The sequence below is a fragment of the Panthera onca genome, chromosome A3 (assembly GCF_046562875.1).
Source record: "Panthera onca isolate mPanOnc1 chromosome A3, mPanOnc1 haplotype 2, whole genome shotgun sequence".
Classification (NCBI taxonomy): domain Eukaryota; kingdom Metazoa; phylum Chordata; class Mammalia; order Carnivora; family Felidae; genus Panthera; species Panthera onca.
The window spans coordinates 6528014-6541703 of record NC_138341.1 but is presented as its reverse complement, the minus strand read 5'-3'; the positions used below and the strand labels follow the sequence as shown (position 1 = coordinate 6541703).

General features: G+C 47.2%; 1 protein-coding gene across 5 annotated transcripts in view; it reads left to right on the top strand.

The window, feature by feature from the left end:
• The first annotated feature begins 2561 nt into the window (after positions 1 to 2561).
• MBOAT2 (membrane bound glycerophospholipid O-acyltransferase 2) overlaps positions 2562 to 13690 on the top strand; it is a 128699-nt gene continuing 117570 nt past the window's right edge. Inside the window, exon 1 of one of the 5 annotated variants that reach the window (XM_081795156.1) lies at positions 2562 to 2627. Coding sequence is in view for 1 of the 5 variants with exons in the window: in XM_060648011.3 (XP_060503994.1) it covers positions 3346 to 3420 (75 nt within the window). In the remaining 4 variants the exon portion in view is untranslated. Of the gene's footprint in view, positions 2628 to 3111; positions 3421 to 13690 lie in introns of those variants that run through there. The other 4 variants (XM_060648011.3, XM_060648062.3, XM_060648042.3 and 1 more) reach the window with 4 other exon arrangements.

The window sequence follows — 13690 nt, the reverse complement described above, 5'->3', positions numbered from 1 at the left end:
CATAGAATAGGCAGGATACTTGGTCTGAGAACGCTCATTTCATGACACATGCCATTTTTATGAAACAAAAGCAGCTTGGCAGATTATTCATTTCTTGTGAGTGGTTTGTTCAAAGTTAAAAATAAGTTTCATTTTAGCAATCTTTAACTACCATAGCCATTTTACGGGGGGCAGGGGTGGAGGAGAGCAAGGGAGACAGTCATTTTATCATATGTGAACCCTGCTCAGTGCTCTTACAATTTGGTCTAAGTTACTCTTGTTAAAATGTGGTTGCTGTGTCGAAACCTCTTTCCTACTAGTTGTTATTTCTAACACTAATATCTTTACTAATATCTCTAAAAATAATTTAGCCTATTATTAACTTCACATTCAGAGTCACAATACTTTGGTGAGGCAGGACGAAGTTATATTACCCAGTTCGACAATGAGCAACATTTCATGAGGCACAGAAAAGTTAAGCAGATTTCTCAAGTTCACAGCTATTTGGTGGAAAAGTCAGGACTAAAACTCAGGCCTTTTGACAACACATTCTCCTGGGTGTGTTCTTTTGATTTAGAAAAAGGACCTTACTTGGCACTTTTCTTACAGCACTTCCCTCTCTATTTTGTATATGACTGTCTCTTCCTTTGATTATAGGCCCACAAAGTTCATGAACATAGCAAGTACTCAATAAACTTTAAAAATTTTTTTTAAGAATGAAGATAGTGAGACTCACTTTTATAAGATGGATGTTATCTGAGGTAGGATAGTGAGGCATTATATATTATTAGTTCAATTCTCTCCCCTTTCATCACAGTTTAATAGCTTTCAGTCTAATTAGCAGATACTGGGCAGAAGGCTTGCATCAAATTTCTGCAATCATCACTGAATTATTAGCTCAAAATCTGGGCCTCAGTTTCTTCACTAAAAACATGAAAATGTAGTATTTTTAATATGAGAAAAATAGTTTCATTTTCAGAATTACATTTCTTGGATGGTAATATATTGTTTTAAGTTTTACCATGTACCCAGCACAGCTCTGAGCTCTTCATTTAGGTAAGCTTTCTAACGTTATAACTCATGGCTTGGGTGCTATTATTATGCTCATTTTTATACACGAGGAAACTGAGGCTTAGAAAGTTTGAGTAGCCCAAGGTTTTGCAGTGAATCAAAGGCAGAGACAGCCGAAAATCTAGATCTGACTTCAAAATCTGAGTATTGATATTACACTATATTTTACCTATAGCTTTACAACTCTGACGCAAATTTCCGGATGGCTAAAACCCTCCCTATTTCAGATACTTGCACCCAAGTAGAGGTGTTTCATGTTCTACTAAGATAAAAATTCAATCTAAGGAAACTCTTTTTTTGTAGACATTATTTGTTCTAGACCTGAGACTGTATCTTTACGCTACTTTATTTAGCTTGCAATATGTTCCCAACACCCACCTTTTAAGTTTTTTAAATGGTATTTCAATTCCTCCTTCAGTTTTATACTCAGACACCTGTATGCTTTCTCTACGATTCCCCCAAGTGGAGAAGAGGAAAAGAATAACATTTTCTAACATTATATTAATAGAGAGTTCCAGATTATTGGTATGTTTTAATGAGCAGCCCATTGAACAGGTTTCCTCTCTAATTGATTACAACTCCCACTGGAACACCACTACCCCAAGGCAGAACGAAGGCCTTGGCATTTCCTTCTGTCCTTTATAATCAGTTTGGTTGTTAGGATTAAGTTAACCCGACAACCAAAGAACGTTATGCAGCAGGAGATTGAACCTAGTAATTCAGCTGCCTCCTTTTCAGAGAGACAACTGAGGTCCAGGGAATTTACAGTGGTCCGTGTATTTGTATCTGCGCTGTCTCAGCATCCAAGACTCTCCAGTAGGAATGTAATAAAGGGAACACCTGCTGGCTGATGAGAACTTCTGGACTGGGTTTCAGTGCGAGGAAGAAGAGGGCCTAGCGTTCAAGAGATAAACTCTAAAGGTATAATACTTGGCTCTCAATCCTTTCTCTGCTCCCTATTAGCTGTGCTCTTTTGGCAATTTACCAAACTGCTCTGTGCCTCCGTTTCTTTGGGGGGGGAAATTGTACTTATGTCACGTGGTTGGCCGATCGATACCTTTAAAGCATTCAAATTAGCATTTAACCCGTGGTTGAAGGCTCAGGAACCATTAGCTGTTTCTACCAAAAATTTCAGACCGTTGAATTTTGAGCTTTCCTGATATTCACCTCCAGGAGTCCTTTTGAAAAAGTCTTCTAAACAGATACTTGCATTTTCAAGGAACTCAAATGGTTCCCTTTCTTACTAAGTCTGGGCAAATAGATTCGATATACACATCACACACAATAACCACCACACACATCGTGCGGCAAAAGCAACAGCAGTGGGGACTGGGGGGAGGTGACCGAGGGGTGCAGAGATGCCCCGGGAGCAGCTGCTGGCCACCAAGAGCAAGCAGTTCAGGTGAGAACGGCCTCCAGCCCGGGGTCGCGCGTCCAGCTGCACCGGGGTCTCTTGCCCCTCGAGGGCCCCGGGCTGGGGGTGGCGGGGGGTCACTGAGGGGCACACACAACTGAAACCGGCTTCAAGTTTGGGCTTGTCCACCGCACTGCTGAAGACAAAGGGACATCTTATCCAGGTCACTTTTTTGGTTTGTCGCCCTCCTCTTCCCAGCCTCCTGGTTTTGTCCCCAACTTCCCCCAGTCCTGGCTCAACGACGACCCTCACGTCGTTCCCTTTGTCTGGCGGCCACCCCGTTCCCCTTTGTTGTCCACGGTTCCTCCTAGCGAAGGGTGGCTGTCCGCCGACTGTCGGGAAGGACGACGAAAAGGGTGACCGGGCAAAACCCCGCCACGTCCGCACCGCGCAAGGCCGCCTGCGATCGGCCCTCGGCCGCGACCGCCCCTCGGCCCCTCACCGAGGCCTGAGATGGGGGCGGGGCGCGGCGCGGCCAGCGCCCTCTGATTGGCTGCGGGCGTCGAGGCGCCGCACCGCGATTGGGCGGCGGGGCTGTCTGGCGCGAGGGCGCGCAAGGTGGGGAGGGGGCGCTGGAAGCTGCTGGAAGTCAGGGGGCGGGGCGGGCGCGGGAGCGGGCGCGGACGCGGGCCGGAGGCCGGGGGCGCGGGCGCGGGCGCGAGCGGGAACGCGGGCGCGCGGGCGCGGGCGGGGGCACCGGGGGAGGGCCGAGCCGGTCACCGCCCCCGGCCCCTCCCTGGCCCCGCCCCGCGCCGCTCACACCGCGGGCGGCCAGGGGGCAGGCGCGCCGGCTGCATCCCCATCCTCGGCGTCGCCCGGCACGGCGCGCGGGCGAGCGGCGCGGGCGGCCGGAGCGCGGCAGGCGGAGCGCCAGGCCGGCCATGGCCACCACCAGCACCACGGGCTCCACCCTGCTGCAGCCCCTCAGCAACGCCGTGCAGCTGCCCATCGACCAGGTACCCGAGGAGGCCCTGCTGGCGTCGCGCCCTCGCCGCCCCCTCCCCGGCGGTGTGCCATCCGCGCGGGAGCCGGGACCCCGGGCACGGGCTGCGGCGGGGGCCGCCCCTTGAGGGGAGGGGGCGACCCGCCTGTTATTGTCCGCACGCCATCTCGCGCCAGCCGCCCCTCCCCGGCGTGCCCACCCAGCCCCCATCCCGGCCGTGCCCGTGCAGCCCGGGGGGGCTCCGGGCACCGACGTGCGCGCGTGCATGCTTGGCCCTGCTGCCCGCCACAGCAGCGCCCCGAGCCGGGTCGTGTGTGCGCCGGGCACTCGGCGATCCGGAGTCCCGAAGCCACTCGCAGTGCGTGTGGGCACGGGTGTAGACGGTGTAGAAAGGCTGTGCTTTGGTGTCTGTGCCCTGCGCGCGTGGCACCGAATGCCCCACGGGGAAGCAGGATGGATGGACCTCAGCGGAGAGTGCACTAGACCCGCGAGCGTGGCGCGGGGGTGGCCAGCTTAGGGCTCCGCGACCTGCACCTTGGGACAGTTTGCATTGAAGTGTGGCTTATTGAACAGAGAGGCAACAGTTTGCGGGGAAGGCAGAGGTTATGAAGAAAAGTCAAAGTCACATAATAATCCCAGGATTTCTAGCTGAGAAAGTTGCAACCTTGTGGTTGGAAGAAGCCACCCTACCCCTCTCTTCCACACCCCTCAAAAACAAAAAACAAAACAAACAAACAAACAAAAACCCATATGACACTGTTTGGGGAAGGGAGGTGTTTAAAGGAGGCCAGTTGAGCTTGTGTGAAAGGCCTAAGGGTTTTTGAGAAATAAACAGTAGTGTGATGGGAAAAGCAGCGCCATTTTTATTCAGAAAAAGTTTGGAAGTATTTTCTCAGAGTGACATTTAGGATAGTGACATTTAGGGTCATTGTTGGGGAAGTGGGGCGGAAGGGGGGAGGGCGGAGATAGATAATTGCTGTAGCCCCAGGCTAGATCAACTGAAAATTTTGCTTGCAATTATTTCAGGTGTACTGTGATCTAGAAGTGTTTGGGCTTTACAAGGATCCTGGTTCACTGCCGTTTTCTTGAGAGTGCTGCTGTCCTTTGATGTCATCAGGGATTTCATTTATAAGATAGGATTCCTCTGTATCCAGACTGGGTTTCATAGCAGCCAGATGGGAAACCACTCCTGTGCCTGATACTAGGACATTAACTTACTTTGTGCTTTACTGTTTTTTCTTTTTTTTTTTTTAATTTAAGGACTGGTGTGTGTACGACTATATAAAAAATTCTACCTCTGTTCACATCTGAATCCCTTACTTCTATTTCAGTCATAATTTTTGGTTCATGGTAAAATGCCCATCCCCCACAAATCTTGAGCAACAGTTGTAGGTCATGCTAATAAAGTGCCAGCGGTGAAATTAATCATGTACTATAAGAAAGTAGTTTCCTCTGTTTATTAATAAACTTTTCAGAACTTAGGGTTTTGGGGTTTTTTTTTTAATCTTCTCAGCCCTGTGGAGGATTCTCACTTTTCCAAACTGAACTACACTGTGTGACCTTTAGTGTTTTTACACCCGTGACTTAAGTAGGTTGCTGCCAGGGTATCGGCAGATGCAGGGTGGGTATCTGTTTAAGATTTTTTTTGATGATGAGGAGCAAGGGAGATAGGCCTCGAACTTTTTTTTTTTTAATTGTAGTCGATTTATAGTATTATATTAGTTTCAGGTATACAGCACAGTGATCGGACAATTCTGTACATTACACAGTGCTCACCAGATAAGTGTAGTTACCATCTGTCACCATGTAACCTTTCGTTAATTTTAGGGAACAGGTGTATTCTTTCTTTCTCTGCTTACCATGATGAAATATATTTTTTTTCCTGTGCTAATACCTTTTATTTTAAAAAAATGTTTATTTATTTATTAGAGAGCCTTTGTGCACTCATGCGAGTGGGGGAGGGGCAGAGAGAGAGGGAGAGAGAATTTCAAGCAGCCTCAAGCAGCTGTCAGCACGGAGCCTGTGGGGCTTGATCCCACTAACTGTGAGATCATGACCTGAGCTAAAATCCATAGTTGGAAGCTTAACCAGCTGAGCCAGTCAGGCACCCCTCCCAAGCAGGCTACACACTGCCAGCATGGACCCCGATGTGAGGCTCCACCCCACGAAGTGTGAGATCGTGACCTCAGTTGAAGTCAAGAGCCGGACGCTCAACCAACTGAGCCACCCAGGCACCCCTCTTTTAGTTTATGTAATGCTTAATAACTTTTTAAAGTGATTTGATATTAATGAAATCATTTAAACATCTCAGCAATCCAGAGCAAGTTCTTTTCGGTACTGAAATAAGCAGGAAACTCAAGGGAAGGTGACAGGACTTGAGATTTTGGCTTTCCTTCTTTATTATCTGTAGGTCTTGATTTGTTATCTTGGACAACCTTCCTTCTCTTGGGACTGCTCTGAATTTTTGCAGCCATTTGTATTTTGAATTGTTTCCTCTTTTCTAAGCACATCTTAAGATTGGATTACTAACCATACATGTCTTAACTTTTTATGGTGATGATAAACTATTTCTTTGAAGCAGTGAAGAATTAACTTTTTTGCTGATAAAACTCTTGGAATAACTACAAACTCTTACTGTAAATTGGATGAATAAAGAGTGATTTAATCATAATTTTGAAATAGAAATTAATTTTTGTAACATGTAAATAATTGAGTTCAAGTTGAGAGGAAGCCTAAGAATTACTTGTAATCAAATAGTGTGATTCAACAGGAAAAAGACAAATCAGGAAATGAAAAGTGTAAAAATATAACTTGTTAGTTTGTTAATTTGGTATGTGCTAATTAAAAATGTTTTGAAAATTTAGGAAATTATAAAAGCAGTTGTTTTTTTTAAATGTTTATTTATTTTTGAAAGAGAGAGAGAGACAGAGAGAGACAGAGTGCGAGCAGGGGAGGGGCAGAGAGCAAGAGGGAGACACAGAATCCAAAGCAGGCTCCAGGTTCTGAGCTGTCAGCACAGAGCCGGACATGGGGCTTGAACCCACGAACTGTGAGATCATGACCTGAGCTGAAGTCAGGCACTTAACTGAGTGAGCCACTCAGGCGCCCCTAGAAGCAGTTGTTTAATGTCAGAGGAAAAACAGAACCGTAGGGCCAGAGAACTAGTTCATCTCTTGTACTAGAGTGAGTAGAATTTTTGAAACAATAGAAAATACTGGCCTGTATGGAATATACAAATGTGCATTGCAGGGTAAGTTAAGAGAGAAAAGAGAAATATTTTGTAGTAAGACCAGGCAAGGAAAAGGAACAGATCTTGTCTTAGACTCCTGGGCCGTTTAATCTTTCCTGAGAATTGCAGAGTGACCTTGAGGTAACCATAGTATTTGTTTAGTGTGCCTAAATTTAAAAAAAAATTTTTTAATGCTTATTTATTTTCGAGAGAGAGAGAGAGTGCACGTAGGGGAGGGGCAGAGAGGGAGACACAGACTCTGAAGCAGGCTCCAGGCTCTGAGCTGTCAGCACAGAGCCCGACTTGGGGCTCGAACTCACGAACTCTGAGATCATGACCCAAGCTGAAGCCAGATGCTCAACCGCCTGAACCACCCAGGCACCCCAAGTGTGCCTTAAGTTTAAATGAAAATACTAACTCCGCTATGAAGTGAGGGTAAATGATGCTGTAAGCCTGTGGGGTTTCACCTTTCTAGGCCTTGCATTCCAGGTGACTTTATTGGGTGGTTATCCTGCAGGGGATAGACGGAGAGCGGGTTTTGAGGAGGATTTGGACGCAGGGAGAGCTGTACCGAGACAAGGGCCAAAAGTGCTGTGGAGAAGGCACCAGATGTCGTTGAATATAATTATGTTCTGGATTAGTTGCTGGTGCGGTGAATTTTTAAAAGACCCCGAAGTGAGGAGTAAAAAGCAAGAGAGAATAATTACATGTCCCAAATCAACCTGTTTTTTAGAAGGAGAGAGAGAGTGTGTGTGTGTGTGTGTGTGTGTGTGTGTGTGTGTGTGTGTGTGTGTAAATCTCATCGTATGTATGTTCTATTCCATTTGATTTACCTCTCTGAGTTACTAGACTGAGGCTGCTCTCTTGCCCTCTCTCTCCTCCCTCCCTTTACTCTCTTTTCTTTCCCTTTTACCATTTTCTGTCCTTATTTCCCATGATGCTGTAATACCGTGAAACTTGAGTAAATTTCCCTAGCGACGTGGTATCCAGGTTGGCCTTCCTGGCAGCCAGTTGGCCTCATCAAGACAGTCCTGTTTGGGGACAGGATTAGTGTTTCAGAGATGATGGACTAAACTGTTTGGGGGGTGGGGGAGAGGGCAAGAAGGAGGCTCAAGATATTTTGAAAGGTTTGGAAGGAGGGAGAAAAGGATGGGTGGGGAATGGCATATGACCTGTCTGTAGCTAATCCTGCAAAGTTAGGCAATAATTACAGTGGATAACACGTTACAGTTTACAGACCTCTTTTCACAGCGTTGTATTATTTAATTGTCCTCTCAGTACCTTGTGAAATCAGGTGAGATTCAAGGTCTGATGTATTTTACGTATATGTATACATATCATATATGTGATATGCTATGTGTATATATATTATATATGTGTTATGTATATATAGATATGGTATTAAGCATTTGAGTAAAAGGTCAATTTTAATTTAAAGTCTTAACATCACTGTTGTAGATACGGATTGCCAGTAGATTTTTGGAGGAGAGAATGGAGATAAAGAACTTCCCAAACACTGGAGGCTGGTGGTAGTGGTTGGAATAGGGGAAAACCGTGTGTGTGTGTGTGTGTGTGTGTGTGTGTGTGTGTGTGTGAGAGAGAGAGAGAGAGAGAGAGAGAAGTGTGGAGGCTTATAAAATCCTGTTTCCTTTGGGGTCGGTTGGTTTGTTGATTGACCTTTTCTGTATATTCTCGCCCTGTATGATGTAGGCAACCAATGAAATGAAGGAATGTGTTCAGGGGAAGAGTAGTTTAAAACATTGACTTACTTAATCCTCCTAGGGTTCTGTGCTATGGTGAACCCCATTTTATAGATGAAGAAATCAGCAGAGTTTTCAGTACTGAGCCTTTTTAAGAAGATTTTTAAGGGGAAGAAGGTGAGTGGCAGTGAAACAAGCAAAGCAAGGATTAATTTTATTTTAAAGCCGCCACTTGAATGCTTTAGGTTTAGGACATAAATATTTAACTCATTTGTCTGTCCTGTCTACTTTTACACCCGTAATGAGCATCAGTCTTCATCACGAGAACCCAGAAAATCCTGAGACAATCTGCCGTGGAAGATTCCTTTTAATAAGGAAGGCATATGGGACTAGGAATCTTGAATCTGTATTTTAGGCCCTGTCAGTTAACTAATTTTAGATATGTCACTTTACATAAATGAGTTTCCTTCTGTGTAAAATGTGTGTTGTGCTTAGTTTTAAAATTCCATGATCCTGTGTTTGTTTCATTAACTGAGGAAGCTGCCCCAAATTCTTTTTGGCCAGAGTTGGAGGGAATATAAATAAAAACTCAAGGGAGGAGAATGGACTAATACATTTTGAAGAAGTTTTTAACAGTAAGACTCGAAATTGCCTTTCTGTTTAATCTGAGGCAGCTAAGCAAAATGCCACATGCCCTGACAATTGCAGTTCAGACTGGTTTCCCGGTTTTCTGTCCCTTGGTCTGTAGGAAGTCACAGTGTGGTGGAGAGCGGAACAGGCACGACTGGGTCTGCAGCCAGACTCTGCCAGCCCTGTGCTGTTTGGCAAATTACCGTCTTTTTCTTTAAGCCCCAGTCTCTTCAGCTGTAAAATGTAAAATAAATAATAACCTATTTGTAGATGTTGGTGAAGACGAAAACACATAGTCTGGGTAAAGTGCCTGGCTCCCAGCACACGTTTGATACGCCTTTCCTCCACAAACTATGGAGTACATGTAAGTTAACATCTGTTCATATGTATTCCATTTTTAATCTTTAGGACTTCTTTTTCAGGAAGGGAAATAGGAGGTTCAGGTTCAGTCATATGCCCACACAGTGATTAAATTAGGATTAAAATCCAGTTTTGAGTTTGGAATCAGAAGTGGTTTTTCTGCTTCTTAATGCTTCAAGAGTTCTTTGTCCCCCTGCTTTAAAACTTCGTGTGTTCGGTACTACCTCGATAGGTACACATAACCCTAGTCTCTGTTTATTGTGGCCCGTCGGGGCTGACTTTCCAGGGAAATAATCAAAACAACTCACACACAGCCTTTGCCTGCACTCAGTTAACAGGCGGGATTCCCCCAGTGCTAGAACTTGACAAGATTTCTTCAAAAGAAAACACACACGATTTTATTTCATTTTAAAATAAAATAAACACAGTCCTCAGAAGAGATCACTTAAAGATTTTATGAATGACACGGGCGAAGCCTGAAGTCATGCTTTGGTCAATGTGTAGAGCGTGGAAAAGAGGGAGGGGTAGCTAATGTGTGAAAAGGTAGAACCGGGACTCAGGAGGAATGAACCGGTGCTAACGACGTGCCCCTTCCTCTTCCTCTGCTGCCAACATCCTGACCGTTCTTCCAATTCTGCCTCCAGTACACCGTGCGTGTCAGTCTGTTTCTGAATCCCATCTCACTGTGACTGATTTCTTACTCGAACCACAAAAGCGTTTTGGGTTCGGTGCTGTTCTGGTACCTACTCTGCTTAGTGATCTGTGCATCCGTCAGGGTCTGCTGGGAGCCGGATTGAACTAGGTAACTGGGGAGACCTTTAAGAACTATTTACTAGGATCAGTGCAGGTTTAGGGATATCAACAAGGAATGGGACAGTCCCCCAGTACCAGCTCCGCTAGGGCTAGAGAGGCCAGGGGGAGGAAGGAGAAAACCCCAAGGGGGGAGCCCTAGGGGCTGCTCCCTGTGGCGGTGAGCTTGAGGGAGGGGGTTGGGAGGGACGAATACCCCTACGTCCTTCTCATCCTTCCATCTCCTGCCGGTGTCCCCTCCACAGGGCAAGTTGATGCTTCGGGGGCACAGGTGGACCTGGACGGCATTTAAATATCCAGAACAATATGGTTACTAATAAGCCCTGTGCGGTATTACTCGTTTCTCTACAAGTAAAAACCTTTGGGCACACCCCATACAGCACATAGTCATTCTGTCTCTTCTCAGTCGCACGTTTTGAAAGAACAGTTGATGCTTGGTGCTTCCATTTTCCCAATTCCTATTCGCTCTTACAACCATTGCCATCAGGCTTCTGCCTCCAACACTAACAGCCACATCCAGCGGCAGACTTCGAGAAATGCCCGGTTATTTCCCTGCCTAACTCCTCACAGCGTCCACGCTTGCCTGTGCAGTGCTTTTGAAAGTGTGGCTCTGAGGCCACTTGTATCAGAAGTCACTTGGGTTTGTTGTTAAAAATAGATATTTTCAGTGTCTCCCCAGACCTCCTGAATGAGGGCCAGGGAACCTGTGTTTGTGACCAGTCTCCTACCCTAACCACCATCAGAGTTAAAGAGCTTTTTAAGGCTCTCCATATTACTAAAGGGCTATAAAAATGTGACGTATTTTTTTACTTTTTAAAGTTTATTTATTTATTTTGAAAGAGACAGAGACAGCACGAGTTGGGCAAGGGCTGAGAGAGAGGCAGAGAGATAATCCCAAGCAGGCTCTGTGCTGCCCGTGCAGAGTCTGACGTGGGCCTCGATCCCACGAAACTGTGAGCTCATGACCTGAGCCGAAACCAAGAGTCGGACGCTTAACCAACTGAGCCACCCAGGCACCCTATGATGTACTCTTTACATGTTTGTGTTTAATCCTTTAACATGTAAGCTCGAAATAGAATGCAGTGTAATGGTGCTGTTGGCAATATGACCACAAGATTTGGAGAAATAAAATTCGTAATGTACTCTAGAAGGTATGGCCCTGAAATGGAACACGTGTTTTGTTGACTGATGTACACGTGTCCTTTCAGTCCTGTCATTTATGCCCAGTGACTGTGTGTATAACTTCTGGTGTAGACAGTGTGAGGAGTCTGAACGCGGGGTGGGGTCTTCCCTGAAAGGGAGGCCTTCCTGTGAGAGGCGTTGCTCGCCCTGGTTCCTACCATCTGCTAACCTTTGCGAACCATTGGCCCCTGAAGGGTAGGCTTAGAATCTCTGTGTTGTGATGCCAGCTCCTTTTTTATTATTCAGAGCCCCCCACCCCCACCCCCAGACCGGAGCAGTATATTGCCAAAGGCCATGCATTTAGATTTGGAATTTAAATCCTTGTCTGCTGCTGCTACAAGTACTTTGTACTCAGTTACTAAGACTGCCCCGCTCCCTCCGTGCTTTCTCCTGTCTTTTAACTCCCTGCCTTTGATTAAGCTGTTTCCTCTGCCTGAAGTGGGCCCGCTCAACCTCTCTCCTAGGCTCTGGACTCCCACTGGCCCCTCCCTGTCTTCAGAGCAAAAGCCCATTCTTATCCAGATCTTTCTTTCTTAGGAAGGAGTTAATGGGTGCATCGTGGGGTCTTGCCCCTTTCCACTGGCTGCTTCTCAAATGTGAGTATCCTTCCAACTCTAGAAAGCAGCGGTAGGAGAATCCACCTTTGGTTTCCGGGTGATCTGCCCCCCCTTGTTGATGAGGGCGTCCCAAGCAACTGCCTCATGCCCCCTCCTGCTTTAACTCGCTCTAATAGCACCTGCAGCACTTTTTAAAAAAAAATTATTTTATCTGCTTATTTTACAACTCTCCCTGCTGGGAGTTAGAATAGGGGCCTCGGGTGGCACAGTCGGTTAAGCATCCAACTTTGGCTCAGGTCATGATTTCGTGGTTTGTGGGTTCGAACCCGCATTGGGCTCTGTGCTGACAGCTCCGAGCCTGGAGCCTGCTTCGGATTCTGTGTTTCCTTCCCTCTCTGCCCCTCGCCCGCTCACGCTCTTACTCTCTGTCAGAAATAAATAGACATTAAAAAAAATTAACAGCAAAAAAGGAATAGTGGCCTCCTCTTACTCCTGCTCTTGTCCTTCATGCTGAGGACCAGCATTGGCTTAGACCCTGCTCGGAGGAAGCGGAACTGGTGTGGTGAAGAGCACAGATTGGCACCAACGATCGCCATTTATTAGCTGCTGGGGTTTTAGCATTCGCTGATCTTTTGTAAGCAGGGGTGTCCTGCTCTGTCAGGTGGGGTGGGGTGGGGGGCCGCCCCAGGGGGTGTGGTTGGCCTTGAGAAAGGGCAGCTCAGGGTCGGGTGTGAATGACTACCGAGGTCCTTTCGCAGGGCTTGTGGAGGACGCGGTGTTGTGCGGGGGTTCAGCGCATCCCTGGGCTGGTCCGTCTGTCCGTCAGTGCGTTTTCAGCCACGCTCTTTGCAAGTGTCCGCGTGCCCATCGTACACCTGACCGCGCGCTAGACGTGCGGGATACAACGCAGAAAGCGGCTGCAGGCTGATGCTGTGGTTTTAGGACTGTTTCAGAACAGCCACGAGTAGGAGCCGCTGACCAGGCGGGGGTGGAGGGTCCTGGCCGAGGGGGTCACACAGGCCCGATGCTGAGTGAGCGGGCAGAGGGCCTGGGCAGTCGTGCCCCGGTTCTCAGGGCTCTTTGTCCTGCGACCACTTCACTTTTTCACCCTGTCCTTGCCACTCACACCCTCCCCAGCTACAGGGCGGATCATGGGACCCGGAGATCAGTGGTGACCTCAGTGGATGAGGTGCTTTCTTGTGTTTGCAGCCCAGCTGGGTAAGCTCCCCAAATTGGGTTCAGGTCCCCCTGGGATTTGGTCTCCTGCCGGTCCGTGGTGCCTCTTAGCAGGTGCATAGCCTTGAGCGTCATGGGCCTGTGTTGTGAGGCTGACCAAAGGCCGCACAGCATTTCAGAAGGAAGCTAGGAGGTCAGAAGGAAGCTACATCAACCCTTTGGGCCAACTTTTATTTTCTTCTAGATGGTGACTTAAAAGGAGACTGGCAAAGCACCCAAGAATTTTGGAGGACTGTGATGATTATTCAAAGGGAAATGAAGATAACCAGGAGAGGTCCCAGTATTCTCAGCTAAATGATTACAGTGTCTGGTGATGAGGGGTGATTAGGGGTGATTGAAAAGAGAAGCTTTATCAGCACTGTTATCAAGAGATTCAGAAAAACGAAGCCTTCCAAGTGCATAATTGTCTTTATTCACAAAGAACAAAGGGCCGCAGCTTGTGGTGCCACGCCCTCTCCCCTTTCATTTGGGCCCTCCAGAAGGCTCCTTTGGGATATTCCCCCACCTCCCCCAAGCCAATCCCAGGAAGCCTGGCTTTCTGCCAGCAGCAGGTGTCATCACTGGATCCTTTCTGGGCAG